The sequence below is a fragment of the Phacochoerus africanus genome, chromosome 15, assembly GCF_016906955.1.
Source record: "Phacochoerus africanus isolate WHEZ1 chromosome 15, ROS_Pafr_v1, whole genome shotgun sequence".
In the NCBI taxonomy this organism is placed as follows: Eukaryota; Metazoa; Chordata; class Mammalia; order Artiodactyla; family Suidae; genus Phacochoerus; species Phacochoerus africanus.
The window spans coordinates 72,408,549-72,429,204 of record NC_062558.1 but is presented as its reverse complement, the minus strand read 5'-3'; the positions used below and the strand labels follow the sequence as shown (position 1 = coordinate 72,429,204).

At 40.2% G+C, this 20,656-nt stretch overlaps 1 protein-coding gene across 1 annotated transcript in view; it reads left to right on the top strand.

The window, feature by feature from the left end:
* DNA2 (DNA replication helicase/nuclease 2) overlaps positions 1–20,120 on the top strand; it is a 56,394-nt gene extending 36,274 nt beyond the window's left edge. The window contains exons 10-21 of the mRNA XM_047762030.1: positions 2,136–2,366; positions 4,977–5,093; positions 5,175–5,284; positions 5,790–5,899; positions 6,790–7,014; positions 11,135–11,328; positions 11,668–11,757; positions 11,842–12,046; positions 13,503–13,592; positions 15,923–16,105; positions 18,470–18,616; positions 19,613–20,120. Coding sequence (XP_047617986.1) covers positions 2,136–2,366; positions 4,977–5,093; positions 5,175–5,284; positions 5,790–5,899; positions 6,790–7,014; positions 11,135–11,328; positions 11,668–11,757; positions 11,842–12,046; positions 13,503–13,592; positions 15,923–16,105; positions 18,470–18,616; positions 19,613–19,681 — 1,771 coding nt within the window. The 3' untranslated portion in view covers positions 19,682–20,120. The remainder of the gene's footprint in view (positions 1–2,135; positions 2,367–4,976; positions 5,094–5,174; positions 5,285–5,789; positions 5,900–6,789; positions 7,015–11,134; positions 11,329–11,667; positions 11,758–11,841; positions 12,047–13,502; positions 13,593–15,922; positions 16,106–18,469; positions 18,617–19,612) is intronic.
* Positions 20,121–20,656: the final 536 nt, after the last annotated feature.

Here is a 20,656-nt window from a genome sequence, read left to right as displayed (position 1 = left end):
AGAATGAATTTAAAAAAAATAGTAGAATTTTAAAAGCTTATATTTTTAGTAAGTGTTGATAGAGATTCAGATTTTCTAAAGTTGGTCAATATTGTATTTTGTGAGATCCATTTTTTTACAAGTTACTTAGTATAATTTTGTATATCTTTGCATAATATTTTTCTTCTTATAATATTTAGTTACTTTTGATCCATTTATTTCTTTCCAGAAGGAATATTGATAATAATATGACTGGTTTGTTATTTTCTTTTTTTTTTGTCTTTTTTTTGCTATTTCTTTGGGCCGCTCCCGCGGCACATGAAGATTCCCAGGCTAGGGGTCAAATCGGAGCTGTAGCTACTGGCCTACGCCAGAGCCACAGCAACGCAGGATCCGAGCCGCGTCTGCAACCTACACCACAGCTCACGGCAACGCCGGATCGTTAACCCAGTGAGCAAGGGCAGGGACCGAACCTGCAACCTCATGGTTCCTAGTCGGATTCGTTAACCACTGCGCCACGACGGGAACTCCTGTTATTTTCTTAATACTAGACTTTAACACAAAACAACATTACCTTGGAAAGAGTTTGTCTTTTTTTTAGGGCTACAGCATGGCATATGGAGGTTCCCAGGCTAGAGGTCGAATCAGAGCTGTAGCCACCGGCCTACACCACAGCCACAGCAACACTAGATTCTAGCTGCATCTGTGACCTACACCATAGCTCATGGCAATGCCAGATCCTTAACCCACTGAACAAGGCCAGGGATTGAACCTGCGTCCTCATACATGCTAGTCAGGTTCTTTTCTGCTCAGTCACGGTGGGTACTCCTAAGTCGTTTCTGATAGAGAACATAAGTACAGTAATTATGTCAGATGTATGTGCCAGCAACTTCTGAAGTTGTTTAGTGCTTAATAGCCGTGCCAGAGAGATTGTAAATGTTTAATATTTACTTTTTTTTTTTTTTTTTTTGCTTGTTTAGGGCTACACCTGTGGTATATGGAAGTTCCCAGGCTAGGGGTCTAATCGGAGCTGCAGCTGCTGGCCTATACCACAGCCACATTAATACAGGATCCGAGCCATGTCTGCAACGTATATATACCACAGCTCATGGCAGTGCCAGATTCCGACTCATTGAGTGAAGCCAGGGATTGAACCTGCATCCTCATGTATACTAGTCGGATTCATTTCCACTGCGACATGATGGGAGCTCCTACTTCTTTTTTTAAAGGAATTTTTATATTTTATTGACATGTAGTTGATTGACAATGTTGTGTTAGATTCAGGTATATAGCAAAGTGGTTCACTTATACCCATTTCCATTCTTTTTCAGATTCTTTTCCATATGGGTTATTACAGAATATTGAGTAGAGTAGAGTTCCCTGTGCTATATAGCAGGTTATCTATTTTATATACAGTAGTGTGTCTATGTTAATACCAAACTCCTAATTTATCCCTCCCCCAAATACTTACTTCTTAGAGGCAATGTAATTATCAGTTGGCTTGCCATGGTTTTAATAACAATAATTATAAATCCTCTTGTAAACACTTAAAGAAATAAGTTACCACTTTTTTGACTTCAGATTCAGGGTTAGGTTATTACAGTCTGTCTTTTTTTTTTTTTTTCCTGGCCATGCTCATGGCATATGGAAATTCCCAAACTAGGGATTGAATCTGAGCCACAGCTGTGGCAATGCCAGATCCTTTAATCCACTGCACTGGGTTCGAGATCAAACCCATGCCTCCACAGCAACCTGAGCTGCTGCAGTTGGATTCTTAACCCACTGAGCCATGGCAGAGTCCTCTGTCTTTTTTAATGTTATGTGTATCAGCACAGGAGGTGGGGGTGTCCATCAAGGATCAGAGTGCTCATAGGCATGGTGTTCAGAGATCCCAGCTGGCCGTGCAACAAGGGAGGTGCCTCCAGCACTTGTCTAGAGGTCTGTTGATGAGAGATTATTTTAAAGGTGATAGAATGTTTCCTTCGCACTTCTACCACTTTAGTGTAGATTGTGGAAAATGTAAAAATGGCAGACTCCGTTTTAGCAGTAGAGTTTCCAGGGGTCAGATGAACAAGTAAATTGTGGGAAAATGAAAATACAGTATTTATGTACATGGTGTAAAATGGAAGCTTTTTATTTTTCTTCCTCTTTCATAGGGAGGAGAGTGGCAGCTGCATTGGAAACCTGATTCGAACAGAACATGTAAAGACAGTTTGTGATGGACAATATTTACATACTTTCCAACGTAAAAATGGTTCCATGCCTACCACAAATCTGATGACAGGTGACAGGATTATTTTAAGTGGAGAAGAGAGAACAATGTTTGCTTTGTCTAGGGGATACGTGAAAGAGATGAACATGATGACAGTAACCTGTTTATTGGACAGGTAATGAAACAGTCCCTTCTGGGGAGACGAATAACAGCTTTATTGACATATAAACACATAGCATACAGTTCATCCATTTGAATGAAATTTAATGGCTTTTAGTATATTCACAGAGCTATGCAGTCTACAAGAAAATCAATTTTAGAACATTTTCATCACTGCTAAAAGAAGCCCTGTACCTTGTAGCAGTCAGTCCCCCAGACCTGGGTGACCACCACCAGTTTCCATTCTGTCTCTATAGGTTTGCCTGTTCTAAACATTTCACATAAATGGGATCATACAATATATCGTCTTTTATGACTATTTTTCACTTAGCATACTATTTTCGAGGCTTACCTTCATGTACCAGTACTTTAGTTTTTATTTTATTTTTGTTTTTTATGGCCGCACCCATGGCATGTGGAAGTTCCCAGGCTAGGGGGCGAATCAGAGCTACAGCTGCCGGCCTACTCAACAGCCATAGCAACGAGGGATCGGAGCCGAGTCTGAGACCTACACCACAGCTCACGGCAATGCCAGATCCTTAACCCACTGAGTGAGGCCAGGAATCAAACCGACAACCTCATGGTTCCTAGTTGGATTCATTCCCTCTGTGCCATGATGGGAACTCCAAGTTTTTTTGTTTTTTTTTCAAGGACCACACGTGCTGCATGTGCAGCATATGGAAGTTCCCAGGCTAGCTACAGCTGTTGGCCTATGCCATAGCAATGCAGGATCCATCTGCGTCTTCCACCTACACCATAGCTCACGGCAACGCCAGATCCTTAACTCACTGAGCTCGGCCAGGGATTGAACCCACAACCTCATGATTCCTACTCGGATTTGTTTCTGCTGCACCATGACGGGAACTCCAGTACTTTATTATTATTATTATTATTATTATTTTGCTTTTCAGGGCTGCACCAGTGCATATGGAAGGGCCCAGGCTAGGGGTCGAATTGGAGTGGCAGCTGCCAGCCTACACCATAGCCATAGCAACGCAGGATCTGAGCCAAGTCTGCAACTTACACCACAGCTCACAGCAATGCTGCATCCTTTAATCCACTGAATTAGACCAGGGATCGAACCCATATCCTCATGGATACCAGTCAGATTTGTTTCTGCTGCACCACAACAGAACTCCGTTCATTTTTTTAAAATAGAAGTACTATTCACATGAGATTGACCATTAACTGTTTTAGAAGGTACAGTTCATTGGCATTCAGTACCTTCACGGTGTTGTGTAGCTATTGCATCTATCTAGTTCCAAGACATTATCATCACCCCTAGAGGGAACATTGTACCTGTTAAGCAGTCACTTCCCACTCCCCGATCCCTTCAGCCCAACTACTCTGCCTTGTGTCTCTTTGGACATATCTGTTCTAGATATTACATATAAATAGAACTATTCATTATTTGACCATGCTTGTCTGGATTCTTTTACTTAGCATAATGTTTATGAGGCTCATCCATGCTTTATTTTAGCATTTATCAGTACCTCATTTCTTTTTATAGCTCAGTAATATTCCACTATGTGGTAGACCATCTTTTGTTATCCATTTGCAACGATAGACATTTGAGTTGTCCATCTCAATCAGGATCCAAATGTCAGACAATTTTACTTTCTAAATATTTCTCAAGGTTATTCCATCTTCTCTGTCAAGACTACCCTGATCTCAGTCACCACAAGTCTGGGCCTATGCAGCAGTTGCCTGATTTCTGTGGTTGCAGTTTTGCCTCCATTAAATAACTGTCTTCTCCACAGTGCATTCACAGAAAAATGCAAATCTGATTATTAGCGTTCTTCTGTTTAGGACTCTTCAATTAATCTGAATATGTAAAGTCAAAACTTGCTCTTTATTTATTTGGTCTTTTTAGGGCCTCACCCGTGGCATATGGAGGTTCCCAGGCTAGGAGTCCAGTCAGAGCTGTAACTGCTGGCCTACACCACAGCCACAGCAACATAGGATCTGAGCCACATCTGCGACCTACACCACAGTTCACGGTAATGCCAGATCCTTAACCCACTGAGCAAGGCCAGGGATTGAACCTGCATCCTCTTGGATACCAGTCGGATTCGTTAACCACTGAGCCACAATGGGAACTCTCTATTTTTGTTTTTTCCTTTTTAGTGCCACGCATGAGGCATATGGAAGTTCCTAGGCTAGGGGTCCGATCAGAGCTGCAGCTGCCGGCCATAGCCACAATGCAGGATCTGAGTCGAGTCTGCAACCTACACCACAGCTCACAGCAACGCCGGATCCTTAACCCACTGAGCGAGGCCAGGGCTCGAATCTGCCTCTTCATGGATACAGTTGGGTTCGTTACTGCTGAGCCACAATGGGAACTCCCAAGTCGGAACTTCCTAACATCGTATATGAGACTTTCTAGGACCTAACCTTTCCTGGTGCTTTAACTTTAGTGCCTTGTGCCTTCCCCTTCCTCCTTTCCCCACCAATCCAGGACCTCACTGCTGTTTTTGGTTGGTGAGTATGAATTTGGAGCTAGTAGCTTTTTTAATAGCTATTCTGGCCCATTTGCTCTTTTAGCAGACTGCAACATGTTTCTCGTGCAGACCCACTGACTATGTTAAATGAAAAGCATTCATGTACATCTGTTCTGCTGTTTTAGGAACTTGTCAGTACTCCCAGAATCAACTTTGTTCAGATTGGACCAGGAAGAAAAAAATTGTGATATAGATACCCCATTAGGAAATCTTTCTAAGTTGATGGAAAATACTTATGCCAGGTTTGTAACAGTAAATGAATCTGAATTTTACCCCACTTTCCTAAGGAATATTACTAAAAGCTTTTTTTTTTTTTTTTCCAGTCAAAAACTTCGAGATTTAATCATTGACTTTTGCGAACCACAGTTTATATCCTACCTCAGTTCTGTCCTTCCACATGATGCAAAGGACACAGTTGCCTGCATTCTAAAAGGTGTGTTAGGAGTTCCCGGGCACAGTAGGATTGGCAGGGCACAATGGGATTGGTGGCATCTCTGGAGCACCAGGATGTAGGTTCGATCCCCATCCTGGCATAGTGGGTTAAGGATTCAATGCTGCAGCTGCAGCATAGGTCACAATAGGGGGTCTGATCCCTGACCCAGGAGCCATTAGGTGGCCAAAAAAGAAAAATTAATTAATTAATTAAAAGATATGTTATAATCATCGTGCCTGGTCCATTAATTTCTCTTGGTTCTGTTTATAATTTAATCTACCTTGTGGTCTAGTGATTTAATAATTTATTAAACTTGCAATTGCAATTTTTAGACAGAGTCTCTTTTTGGCCTTGACTTGTGGCCTTTAGTTTTACCATGACATTTTCTTACTTTGAAAGATAAATTGAACAGACTTGAGTAGAGGCTGCTTTTCTTAAAAAATGGTTCATTTGCTCATTGAAACTCAGTGCTCTTTTTCCTGTTATTTTTAAAATTTAAATATAGGTTTGAACAAGCCTCAGAGGCAAGCTATGAAAAAGGTACTTCTTTCTAAAGACTACACCCTCATCGTGGGAATGCCTGGAACGGGGAAAACCACTACCATATGTACTCTCGTAAGGTTATTATTCTTTTGCTTAGAAACTGAATATTTAAATTAGCTTCTCCTCAGTACAGAGAGTATATGATATTTGATATCAAAAGGGTTGAATTTTAAATGAAAATGCCTTTATTGCAAGTTAAGAATGACATGAGAAATAGAAAAGCTAAAAAATCACTAATAGTTATAATGTTTCAGAGTTCTTGCATTTAAAAAATTGTCCTAAATCGGAGTTCCCAGAGTGGCTCAGCAGAAACAAATATGACTAGCATTCATATTCTTGATCTCACTCAGTAGGTTAAGGATCCGACGAAGCCGTTAGCTGTGGTGGCTCGGATCTGACATTGCTGAGGCTGTGGTGTAGGCCAGCAGCTACAGCTCCAATTTGACTCCTGGCCTGGGAATCTCCATGTGCCGTGGGTGTGGCCCTAAAAAGCAAAAATAAAAAAATATAAATAAATAATTGTCCTAAATCTCTTTTGGTTGGTAATATTTGTATCATTTTGTGTCTTCCTTCCCTTTAAAAAATGACTAAGTTGTGCAGAGGTGGTTGAAATATATTTTTTTGGGTTTCCATTTTTTTCATATCAGTAAGTTTTGCAGCAGTCTTACAATAGTCATAATGATGGCAGAAAATATTTATTGACTGATACTATGTGCCAGGCACTAGCCAAAGTTTATATCTATTCAATTTTATCATATATTATGAACATATTAATAACCTGGTAATAATGCCATGTTATTTTCATAAGACAATTTGGCCTTAAAACTTTTTAAAATGTTACTTGGCTCAGCTCTTAGATATGTTTCCTAATAAGTTTTCTAATTCTCTTTGAAAAACATAAATGTTAAAAATTATCTGGAGCTAGAAGTAATGCTGTTTTCCTTTCTTTTCTTTATTATTAGGTGAGAATTCTCTATGCCTGTGGTTTTAGTGTTTTGTTGACCAGCTATACACATTCTGCTGTTGACAATATTCTTTTGAAGTTGGCAAAGTTTAAGATAGGATTTTTGCGCTTGGGTCAGACTCAGAAGGTACATCCAGATATCCAGAAATTTACAGAGGAGGAAATTTGCAGGTCAAAGTCCATTAAATCCTTGGCTCTTCTAGAAGAACTCTACAATGGTCAAGTAAGTACATTTATTGTATATGACACTGACGGTAATTTTTGCAGCCAGAATGAGGGGAGAAATGGCACTTTGGGAAATTTCATTTTATTGACCAAATTTGCACATGATTAATTTATTTAAACTACCTGACCAGTTTGTTTTGTAGTTTACTCTTTGCTTCTGAAGTGAAACAAGGTTTCTTTTTTTTTTTTTTTTTGCCTTTTTCCTATTCCTTGGGCCGCTCCCTCGGCATATGGAGATTCCCAGGCTAAGGGTCTAATTGGAGCTGTAGCCACCAGCCTACCCCAGAGCCACAGCAACACAGGATCCGAGTTGCGTCTGCAACCTACACCACAGCTCACGGCAACGCTAGATCGTTAACCCACTGAGCAAGGGCCGGGACTGAACCCACAACCTTATGGTTCCTAGTTGGATTCATTAACCACTGTGCCATGACGGGAACTCCAGGTTTCTTTTTTTTTTCTTTTCTTTTCTATTTTTTGTCTTTTGTCTTTCTAGGGTTGCACCCGTGGCATATGGAAGTTCCCAGGCTGGGGGTAGAATTGGAGCAACAGCTGCTGGCCTACACCACAGCCACAGCAATGTGGGATCTAAGCCTTGTCTGTGACCTACACCACAGCTCAAGGTAAGATCTGATCCTTAACCCACTGAGTGAGGCCAGGGATTGAACCCTTGTCCTCATGGATACTAGTCGGGTTTTTTAACCACTGAGCCATGACAGGAACTCCAAAACAAGGTCTCTAATTGATTATTCAGGGCTCTTATCTTCTAGTTTAAAATATAAAGGAAAACTCTCTATTCACACTCTTTACTCACACTTGTGACACTGACTACCTGGAGTTAGTGCTGACCCCGCAGGTCGAGGGCTCAGTCCCACAATTTTCCCCCCTGCTTCAGTTTTCAATAGTAACTTCTGGCCTCTTGTGCCCAACTTGGGGCTCTCTATGTTCTTCTTCATGGGTTCCATAATTTGCTGGAAAGGTTCACAGAAGTCAAAGTCACCTCATTAGCATAAACTCAGGTTTGGTTGAAAGGGCTTATAAATAACAAAAGATGGTCCTCTCATCCCACTAGGAAATTATTTGGGTTTTAGGAGCTCTGTGTCAAGAACCAGAAGGAAGACCAAATATGTATTTCTTACTATGTTAGTATCACACTTAGAAAATTACTTATCAGAATTTTTTAGTGAGTTTCAATTGGAAGTAATAGTACATGAATAGCCTTGTGATAGGTATTTCAAGGCTTTGATACAGAACCTAGCTTTTGGAGTTCCTGTCATGGCTCAGCAGAAACAAGTCTGACTAATATCCATGAGGACACAGGTTTGATCCCTGGCTTTGCTCAGTGAGTTAAGGATCTGGCATTGCTGTGAGCTGTGGTGTAGATCAGTGTCCTGGCTCAGATCCGGCGTTGCTGTGGCTGTGGTATAGGCCAGCAGCTACAGCTCCAATTCAACACCCAGCCTGGGAAGCTCCATATGCGGCAGGTGAGGCACTAAAAAAGACAAAAAAATTAAAAAACAAAACAAAACAAAAACAACCTAGCTTTTATTATTTAATGTCTGTGTATATTTTTACTGGGAAGTCTTAACTGATATTTTTATCTTAAAAAAATCATCTAAAATAGATATGATAGACTATTCCTTTAACTCTTTTGTCTAATATCTATCCCAGTTATTGAAAAAAATGAAGTAGCTAAGTTGTCTGATTGGCTTTTTTTTTTGGGGGGGGGGCTGCACCTGCGGCACATGGAAGTTTACAGGCTAGGGGTCAAATTGGAGCTACAGCTGCCAGCCTACACCACAGCCACAGCAATGTGGGATCCAAGCCACATCTGTGACCTACACCACAGCTCACGACAATGCCATGAGCAGCAACAGGAACTCCCTTAATCTTTTATTTTTTATTAAATTATAGTTGATTTACAGTGTTGTGCCAATCAGATTTTTTTTCCTTTTCTTTAGTAATTAGAATTTTAATTATGATATATCTTGTAGTGGATTTTTTCCTATTACATTTGGAGTTTTCCTGGCTTGTTAAATCTATAGATTTCATTTCTCTTGCCAAACTTGGACCTTTTTAGCCATGATTTCTTCCAATGCTTTTTCATCTTCTTTCTCTTCCTTTTCTTCTGAGACTGTGAAGACACAAGTGATAGGTCCTTTTTGAAGTCCCACAGGTCCATGAGGCTCTGTTCAGTTTTTGTTTTTTCAGTCTATTTTCTCTCTGTTATTCAGACTGTATAATTTATCTTTTCTCTGTCTCTGTTCTCTGATTCCTTCCTCTGTCCCTGGCTATTGAGCTTATGCCATGATTTTCAAATTTTAGTTATTGTAGTTTTAGTTCCAAGACTTCCATTTGGTTCTTATTTTATCTTTTGTTTCTTTCCCAAGAGATTTATTTTCTTGAGACTGTTTTTTTCATTTGAGTCAAGTGTGTTCATAATTGCTCATCGATGTATTTTTATCTTGGCTGCTTTAAAATCTTTGTCATTGAATTCCAACATCATTGCCATCTATTGATTGTTTTATTTTTATTTAGTTTGAGATTTTCCTGGATCTGTGTGTAATGAGTATTTTTTGGTAAAACTTGAGTATTTTTGTATTGTGTATGTAAACTGGTGTTAGCGTTGTTTTCTCCAGCATTAGCCTAGCAGGGCAAGAGGGTATGCTGCCTCATTACTGCCAGGTGGGACCTGAAGTCCAGATTCCCTGCATAGCCTCTTTTTGTTGTTGTTGTGAGAGAATTCCCCCTACTCGGCTTCTTTTAATGTATAAGGGGGGGCTTCTCATCACTGCTGGGTAGGGGTGCAAGTCTAGGCTTCCCCAGGCAGTCTATACTTGTTGGGTGGGGGTTACTACCAGTGAGCAGGGATGAAAGTTCTGGCTCCCTACTTGATCTTTGCTGACACCATCCCAATAAGATAGGGTGCTTTATTCTAGCCTCAGGTGAGTGGAAGTCCAGGCTCCCGAGTCAGCCTTTGCTGTTATTGGTAGTGGGTGCTGCCATATTTTTTCTGTGATGTCTAGCTAGACTCTCGCGGTTATTGTATAAAAGTGTTCTGTCTGCCAGGCTTTCCCATCGTGTTCCTTTGGCTTTTGTTGGAGCTTTATTTTGGTCTGCACTCATTGGTATTCCTGGATTCCTTGTCTTTTCAGCTTCAAATTTGGGATATGTCAGGCAAAAAGAAAATCCAGGGGACAAACTACTGTGCTATTCCTTGGGCCCCAAGGTCCCCAGCTGGCCCACCTTTTCTCCACCTTTCAGGGTGTTTATGTTTATAGTTTATAATGCTTGGGGCTTTTAGTTGTACTTTGTGGGAGGAGTAGGGAAAAGTACTCCATCTTTCCAGAAGTGAAGTCAAAGTTGACATTAGAAAAAAAAATTCTTAGAGGAGTTCCTGTCTTGGCTCAGTGGTTAACAAATCTGACTAGGAACCATAAGTTTGTGGGTTCGATCCCTGGCCACACTCAATGGGTTAAGGATCCCGTGTTGCCGTGAGCTGTGGTGTAGGTCGCAGATGCGACTCAGATCCTGTGTTGCTGTGGTTCTGGCATAGGCCAGCAGCTACAACTCCGATTAGACCCCTAACCTGGGAATTGCCATATGCCACGGGTGTGGCCCTAAAGAAACAAACATTCAAACAAAAATTCTTGGAGTTCTGCTGTGGCACAATAGAATTGGCAGTGTCTCTGCAGTGCCAGGCTGCAGGTTTGATTCCCAGCCTGGCACAGTTGTTAAAGTATCCAGCATTGGCGGCATAAGTTGCAACTTTGGCTTGGATCTGGTCCCTAGCTAGGGAATTCCATATGCCACAGGGCAGCGAAAAAAAAAAAAAGAGAGAAAAAAATTAAGTTACTGCCTCTTGAACATTTTAGATTTCTGTCAGGAAATATCCAAATTTGTGCATGGTTATAGTGTCTGGGAAACTAACTTAACTTTTAAAAATTTATAGTAAAAAATTTTTTTGCATGCTATAAGTGTTTCAGAATTAAATAATATTGGGAGATTCCTGTTGTTTGTGACAAAGAGCTCTTTTTTGATTTTTAATTTCAAAATTGGAAAACAAAGTTGTATTTCATGGATATATTAAAACACTGATCTGTGTTCTTTGTTTTTAGCTTATAGTTGCAACAACATGCATGGGAATAAACCATCCGATATTTTCTCGTAAAACTTTTGATTTTTGTATAGTGGATGAAGCCTCTCAAATTAGCCAACCAATTTGCCTAGGGCCACTTTTTTTTTCACGGAGATTTGTGTTGGTAGGGGATCATCAGCAGCTTCCTCCCCTGGTGCTAAACCGTGAAGCAAGGTAAGCAGACATTAAGGTTTTATTTTAAACTAGATTCTTTTTTTTTTTTTTGTCTTTTTAGGGCTGCACCCTCGGCATATGGAGGTTCCCAGACCAGGGGTCCAATTGGAGCTGTAGCCACCAGCCTATGCCACAGCCACAGCATTGGCACATCCAAGCTCACAGCAATGCTGGATCTTTAACCCACCAAGCGAGGCCAGGGATCAAACCTCAAACTAGTCCTCATGGATACTAGTCGGGTTTGTTAACCGCTGAGCCGCAACGGGAACTCCTTAAACTAGATTCTTTTTAAGGGGTAGTTTCAATATACTGATAAGCCTGTACTTGATCTGTTGACAGAGCTCTTGGCATGAGTGAAAGCTTATTCAAGAGGCTTGAGCAGAATAAGAATGCCGTCGTGCAGTTGACTGTGCAGTACAGAATGAACAGGTATTTGTGATAGTGTCAGTTATGAGTGATTTTCATATTTGTGTTCATCACCAAAACTAAAATTATTTTTGTTAACTCCTTTAGTAAAATTATGTCGTTAAGTAATAAACTGACATACGAAGGAAAGCTGGAGTGTGGATCAGACAAAGTGGCCAGTGCAGTGGTAAACCTTCCTAAATTGAAAGATGTAAAGCTGGAACTGGAATTTTATGCTGATTATTCTGAAAATCCTTGGATGGTTGGAGCATTTGAGCCAAACAATCCTGTTTGTTTTCTTAATACAGACAAGGTAAAAAAATTTAAAAATTCCAATCTTTTTCTTTAGTTTTTCTCTTTTTGCCCTATTATTTAAATTCCTCGGGCTTAGCAGTTAACAAATCTGACTAGCATCCATGAGGATGCATGTTCGATCCCTGGCCTCCCTCAGTGGGTAAAGGATCTGGCGTTGCCATGAGCTGTGGTGTAGCTCGCAGATGTGACTCAGATCCTGTGTTTCTGTGGCTGTGGCGTAGGCCGGTGGCTATAGCTCCAATTTGACCCCTAGCCTGGAAACGTCCATGTGCCGTGGGTGCGGCCCTAAAGAGACAAAAAGACACATACACACACAAAAAAGACTGCTTTTATAAACCACAATTCTAACATATTACTCATAGTTTGCAATTATTTTACTTCACCAGTGATCAGATTCTTTTTTTTTTTTTTTTAGGGCCTCACCTGTGGCATATGGAAGTTCCCAGGTTAGGGGTTGAATTGGAGCTACAGCTGACAACCTACACCGGAGCTACAGAAATGAGGGATCTGAGCCTCGTCTTCAATATATACCATTGCCCACAGCAAAGCTGGATCCTTAACCCACTGATTGAAGCCAGGAATTGAACCCACATTCTCATGGATACTAGTTGGGTTCTTAACCCACTGGGCCATGACGAGAACTCAAGATACTTTATTTTTGCTACTCATGTTTCCTCTTCCTTAGCATCAGGTTTCCAAATAATTCATATTAAAATTAATTAAGGTTGCTTAGGGATGATTTAGGAGGTAAATAATCCTTGGAGAGTTTTATTAGGTATGGTGGAAACTGGGGAATTTTTTTTTTTCTCTTTTGTCTTTTCTAGGGCCATACCCGAGGCATATGGAGGTTCCCAGGTTGGGGGTCCAATTGGAGCTGTAGCTGCTGGCCTGCGCTGGAGCCACAGAAACATGGGAATCCAAGCCACATCTGCAACCTGCACCACGCTCACGGCAACATTGGATCCCTAACCCACTGAGTGAGGCCAGGGATCGAACCTGCAACCTTATGTTTCCTAGTCAGATTCATTTCCGCTGCACCACGATGGGAACTCCAAACCTGGGGAATTTTATTGCTCCATTACTTGTATAAAAGGCAATAGGAAAATGAAAAGGGCACAGGTATTAGAGCTGGATCTAAGTTTGAATCCTCGTGCCATAATTTATTGTCAGGCTTTGGCAGGTTACTTATATTTTCTGGCCTTTAATTCCTATAAAATGGCAGTAAAGTATGTGAAGCCCAGTGTATGGTCAGCTTTCATAGAGATTTTAGTCTGACCTATGGGGTAAGATGTGTTTCCTCTGGGTGGCTTTCCAAAAGCGACTAATAGCATTCATTCATGTCAATTATTTTATCTTCAACTTTAAGATAAAGATATTTTTCATCTGTCTCTCCATATCCTTGTACTCTTAACTAGAGATTGTTTCACAAGCAGGATGCCTATTTTTCTTTTTAGGTTCCAGCACCAGAACAAGTTGAAAAGGGAGGTGTGAGTAATATAACAGAAGCCAAACTTGTAGTATACCTGACCTCGATTTTTGTTAAGGTAACTTAGAATTTAATTGTGAGGGCTAATTAATATTAACGTTCACCTGCTGTATAGCACTGGGAACTATGTCAGGTCACTTATGATGGAGCATGATAATGATAAAAAATAATGTATAGATGTATGTGTAATTGGTTCACCTTGCTGTATAGTAGAAAATTGACAGAACACTGCAAACCAGCTAAAATGGAAAAAATAAAAATTAGTATAAATGAAAAAAAATTAAGATGAAGAGTAATGGAATGTTAGAATGCAAGGAACTTTTGATCCTGCATTAACTTTTATATATTATTATATAAGAGGACTGAATCCTGATTGTTTTTATTTAGAGAATATTTGTCTAAGGCTTGTAATTTTTTATTTTTATTTTTTTGTCTTTTTTTTTTTTTTTTTTTGTCTTTTTGCTATTCCTTGGGCCGCTCCCGCAGCATATGGAGGTTCCCAGGCTAGGGGTCAAATTGGAGCTGCAGCCACCGGCCTACGCCATAGCCACAGCAACGCGGGATCCGAGCTGCGTCTGCGACCTACACCACAGCTCACGGCAACGCCGGATCGTTAACCCACTGAGCAAGGGCAGGGACTGAACCCGCAACCTCATGATTCCTAGTCGGATTTGTTAACCACTGCGCCATGACAGGAACTCCTATTTTTTTGTCTTTTTAGGTCTGCACCACAGCATATGGAAGTTCCAGGGCTAGGGGTCAAATCAGAGCTTCCAGTTCGGCCTTAAAAAGACAAAAAAAGGAGTTCCCGTCGTGGCGCAGTGGTTAACAAATCCGACTAGGAACCATGAGGTTGCGGGTTCGGTCCCTGCCCTTGCTCAGTGGGTTAACGATCCAGCGTTGCCGTGAGCTGTGGTGTAGGTCGCAGACGCGGCTCGGATCCCGCGTTGCTGTGGCTCTGGCGTAGGCCGGTGGCTACAGCTCCGATTCAACCCCTAGCCTGGGAACCTCCATATGCCACAGAAGCGGCCCAAGAAATAGCAACAACATCAACAACAACAACAACAACAAAGACAAAAAAAAAGACAAAAAAAGAAAAAAAAATTCTACACCATGCTTGTGGATCAAGTTTCCCCGACCATTTAAGCCAATCTGAGGGTACAGACTTCTCCTCCCTGGGATAACTTTCTGCAACTAAACATCAAGAAAAGCATCTAGCAGTTGCAATTCTTTTTTTGGGGGAGTTTTTTGGTTTTGTCTTTTTTAGGGCTGTACCTGAGGCATGGGGAGGTTCCCAGACTAGGGGTCAAATTGGAGCTGTTGCCACTGGCCTATGCCAGAGCCACAGAAACGCAGGATCTGAGCCACATCTGTGACCTCTAGCACAGCTTATGGCAGTACCTGATCCCTAACCCACTGAGCGAGGCCAGGGATTGAGCCTGCATCCTTATAGTTGCTGATTGGGTTTGTTACCACTGAGCCACAGCAGGTACTCCAAGGCTTGTAATTTTTTATATAGTAATGGCATTTTGGGGGAGCTCCTGGGACAGTGGGTTAATGATCCAGCTTGTCTCTGTGGAGGCACAGGTTCAATCCCTGGCCCGGCACAGTGAGTTAAGGATCTCAAGTTGTCACAGCTGTGGTGTAGGTCACAGTTCTGGCTCAGATTCAATCCCTGGTCCAAGAACTTCCATATGCTCGTGGGCTGCATATGACACTCTGGGTTTCCATTTAGAGTAACGTTTTGTAACCTGAGATCATTTTGATTATGTCAATATAGTGCTAAAGTCAGTATGGTTGGGAGTTGGAAACTTCAGCATCAGAGATAGCAGAAAGTGAAAAGTGTTTCTTTGTACTTTTTTTGGTAAAAAAAATGGCATACAAATCATTATACTGCCATGAATGAACTTCTAAAAATCAAGGGAACAATGTTTGAGAAAATTATTTGATCTCAGGAAATATGGATGTAGACTTAGAGTAAATGCAATAATTGTATTTATTCCTTTGTGATAACATTTATTATAAAATCAGTTGGGCACATTATGTTAACAATTAATTTTTTTATCTTTAATTTCTTTATTATAGTTGATTTACAGTGTTTATGTCAATTTCTGCTGTACAGCAAAGTGATCCAGTCATATGTATATATACATATATATACATACACACACACACACACACATACACATACATATACACATATATATATACACACACACATTCTTTTTGTCACATTATCTTCCATCATGTTCCATCACAAGTGATTGGATATAGTTCCTTGTGCTGTATACAGCAGGACCTCATTGCTTATCCATTCCAAATGCAATAGTTTGCATCTACTAACAAATTTAATTTAATACATCTTAAATTGTGTTCTTTTCTGTTTAGGCTGGATGTAGTCCCTGTAATATTGGTATCATTGCACCATACAGGCAGCAGTTAAAGGTCATCAATGACTTACTGGCACATTCTTCTGTTGGGATGGTTGAGGTTAATACCGTAGACAAATACCAAGGAAGAGACAAAAGTATCATTTTAGTATCTTTTGTTAGAAGTAATAGAGATGGAACTGTAAGTTGATTGTATTTCCTGCTTTGTTTTCTGATTTGTATTTTCTATTTGTTGGGGGCATTATTTTCCTCTTTTTATAAAAACTGTTAAAAAATACATAGCATAAACTTTACTATCCTGTCTTTAACTATACAATTCAGAAGTGTTAGGTATTTCACAGTGTGTGCCACGTATCTCCAGGACTTTTTTATTTTCAGAACCGAAATTCTGTGTCTATGAATAACGACTCCCTAACTCTCCAGCCCCTGGTAACCACTTTCTAATTTTATGAATTCTGTAGATTTTCCATGTAAGTGGAATCATACAATATTTTCTTTTTTGAAATATAGCTTATTTCACTGATAATGTCCTTAAGGTTCATTCAGCACCTGTCAGAATTTCCTTCTTTCTTTTTTAGGGTCACACCCGAGGCATATGGAGGTTCCCAGGCTAGGGGCTGAATTGGAGCTATAGCTGCTGGCCTACACCACAGCCACAGCAATAGAGGATCTGAGCTGTGTCTGCGACCTACACCACAGCTCATGGCAACGCCAGATCCTTATCCCATTGAGCAAGGCCAGGGATCGAACCCATAGCCTCATGGATACAAGTCAGACTTGTTCACCGCTGAGCCACCTTGGGAACTCCTTCTTTCTTTTTAAAATCTTATTCCATTGCATGTATGGACCACATTTTGTTTGTCCATTCATCCATCAGTGGACATTTGGGCGCTTCTACCTCTTGCTTATTTTGTTTGAGGCATTTGGGTTTTTTGGGGGGTGTTTTGTTAGTTTGTTTGTTTTTGGCCATGCAAATGAAAGTTCCCAGGCCAGGAACTGAACCCATGCCACAGTAGTGACAATGCCAGATCCTTAACTCAATGCACCACCAGGGAATTCCTTTTTTGTTTTTTGTGGGATTTTTGGGGGAGCATTTTAAACATATAGACTTCCCTAGATATACTTAGAAACTTATAGATAATTCCAGGCTTCATTTTGTTTTTTGCATTTTCATCTTTCCTTGACTTATTTTTCTTGACTATGTGATACCTTCATAAGGTTTTTATTTTTTTTATTATTTTTATTTATTTATTTATTTATTTTTGTCTTTTTCAGCGCATGTAGAGGTTCCCAGGTTAGTGGTCCAATCGGAGCTGTAGCCACTGGCCTGCACCAGAGCCACAGCAACACGGGGATCTGAGCCGTGTGTGACTTACACCACAGCTCATGGCAATGCTGGATCCTCAGCCCACTGAGCAAAGCCAGGGATCAAACCTGCATCCTGGAGTTCCCGTTGTGGCGCAGTGGTTAACGAATCCGACTAGGAACCATGAGGTTGCGGGTTTGGTCCCTGCCCTTGCTCAGTGGGTTAACGATCCGGCGTTGCCGTGAGCTGTGGTGTAGGTTGCAGATGCGGCTCGGATCCCGCGTTGCTGTGGCTCTGGTGTAGGCCAGCGGCTACAGCTCCGATTCGACCCCTAGCCTGGGAACCTCTATATGCCGTGGGAGCGGCCCAAGAAATAGCAAAAAAGACAAAAAAAACAAAAAACAAAAAACAAACCTGCATCCTCATGGACGCTAGTTGGGTTCGCTAACCGCTGAGCCATGATGAGAACTCCAATGAATCTATTCTTATTTCCCTCCTTTTTGCACAAAAGATATATATATACACACACACACATATACACACTATTCTGGGCTTTGTTTTTTCCACTTATTAAAATAACTTAGAGATCTTTACGTGTCATTACGCAGAGAGGGATTTCATTCTGTTCGTGCATAGTTTTTGGAGTTCCTGCAGTGGTGCAATGGGATTGGTGGCCTCCCTGTTTTGCCTGGATGCAGGTTCGATCTCCAGCCTGGCATCTTGGGTTAAAGGATCCTACATTGCTGCAGCTGTGGCATAGGTTGCATCCATGGCTTGGATCTGATCCCTGGCCCAGGGAACTCATATGCCATGGGGTGGCCACAATATAAAAAAAACCCGAAAAAAAAAGCATAATTTTCCATTGTATATATGATATATGGTATATTTAACCATTCCTCTGAGTCTCTTCTACTATTATGAGTTTTTATTATTATTAAAAACAATGAGTAGAGGTAACTAATTCTTTATGTATTTAGCATTTTAAAAATTTATTTTTAATATATAAAATTTTTAATATATTTTATGTGTTTAATAATTTAAAATTATGGCTAGGATATCATACAATTGAAGTTGGCATCGTAGACAAGTGTTTCCAAGTGTTTGGGTTGTAGATGTGTTGTTGAATCTTTTTTGCAATATGTTTTTGAAAGTAGGAAATCAGCTCAAGACAAACTGTATTGTCAGAAATAACTCGAATATATAAGAAAACTCAAGTAATGAAAATTATATTTCTTTCAGCTTGGTGAACTACTGAAAGATTGGCGACGTCTCAATGTTGCTATAACCAGAGCCAAACATAAGCTGATTCTCCTGGGATGTGTGTCCTTCCTAAACCGCTACCCTCCTTTGGGGAAGCTACTTGATCATCTAAACTCCGAAAAATTAATATCCTTCTTGTTTTGCAGTGGTCACATTTGATTGTGCTATTGTGAGTGCTTTGTGTATTTGTATGTCTTGAGTTTTCCACGGGCATATTTCAAAGATCTGATTCTATAAAGGAAGGAGAGAACAATTCACAGGTAGTAATCTTAAATAGAAAGTGAGGTAATGAAGATAATGGAGAACAATAGTTTCTTTGTTTCTTTTTTTTTTTTTGCTTTTTTTGCTTTTTAGGGCCGCACCTGGGGCATATGGAGGTTCCCGGGCTAGGGGTCCAGTCAGAGCTACAGCTGCCAGCCTATACCACAGCCACAGCAAAATCAGATCCGAGATGCATCTGCAAGCTACACCACAGCTCATGGCAACACCAGATCCTTAACCCACTGAACAAGGCCAGGGATCAAACGTGCAACCTCATGGTTCTTAGTCGGATTCATTTCCCCTGTGCCACGAGGGGAACTCCCAAGAACGATAGTTCCTGAAGTGAGAAAGGGGGAAAAAAGGGCCTTGATTTCTTGCCCTAGGAATGGGGTGCATGTTTCCTAAAACACATCTAGGAAAACTGGTTGTCCTTTCTGTTCCTTTCACCTCAATTTATAACCTTTTTTTTTTTTAAGTCTAAGACAAAGCATTATATTTAAAAATGGAGAATTATTCCTTGTCATATTTTAGATTATTTAAAAAACAGATAATTTTTTAATTTCCCTTGTGGTGTAGGAGTGTTAAGGATCTGGCATTGTTGCAGCTGAGGCACAGGTTGGATCCCTGGCCTGGGACCTTCCATGTGCCTTGGACGCAACCAAAAAAAAAAAAAAAAAAGAGGATCAGGCTAAAATATGTAAACCATATTGCTTAAGTTCATTATTATCCATAGACTAGCATAAAAATCTTTATAATTTTTTTAGCAGTCCCATAAACCAAATTACAGAATATCAATAATGTTATATATGTTTTTATGTAATTCCACATTGTATTAAATATCTCTTCCTTAATTTATTTTACATCATTGATCTTCCATCAGGAGAACATGAAAGTCTTTGTCACATATTGGGTGATTTCCAAGGAAAATAAAGCACTGTTTTCCTAGCTTTTTTCATACCATTAGAGGATATCATATCCTCTAACTATTCCCTATTATTTGTAATTTGGATATTCTATAAAATCAATGCCTGGTTAGACTGTGATGATAACTTTTATCCTATGGGTATGAAATGATGTAAATACATCCTCTCACAGTTCTAGTTTTTTGTTTTATTTATTTATTTATTAGTGTAACCTTGTTAAACATACAATTCTATTACCATACAAAATTTGACACAGTATTTATTTTTTTGGTGTAGTTGTACCCCAAACTGAAAAGTCTAACTTTATGGATATTATAAATGTGCTTTTGTATGACCTAGAGCTCAATAAATTTCTACCAGCTTTTTTAAAGATGGATCAACTTTTCATTCAGAGGTTTAAACTTTTTTTATTTTTATTTTTTTGCTTTTTAGGTCCACACTAGCGGCATATGGAGGTTCCCAGGCTACGGGTCAGATCAGAGCTATAGCTGCCAGCCTATGCCACAGCCATAGCAACACCGGATCCGAGCTGTGTCTGCAACCTACATCACAGCTAATGGCAACGCCGGATCCTAAACCCACCCAGCGATGGGATGGAACCTGAAGCCTCATGGTTCTTAGTCGGTTTCCACTGCACCATGACAGGAACTCCCTGAGGTTTAAACTTTTAAGTCTAACTTTTCAAGATGGATTTGTTCTTTTAGAATTTTATCAAATTTTGTTTATTTGCAAGATTAGATAAGAATATTGATGTGTTTTTATCATTGAAGCACCATGTTGTGATAGTGATAACATAAGTATGATTGTTTTCTGTATTTTGAGGTCCCTGATCCAAAGGCCATTTTGCAGGCTTTTTCCCGATTTGCTTTCTGGCATCAGAGATGTTTTCACTTAACATCTAATCTTTTAAATAGTTACTTATAAATATATTATTTCCAGTTAATTTCTGATTCCCCTTACTCTTCCATTTATTTTCAGTTTT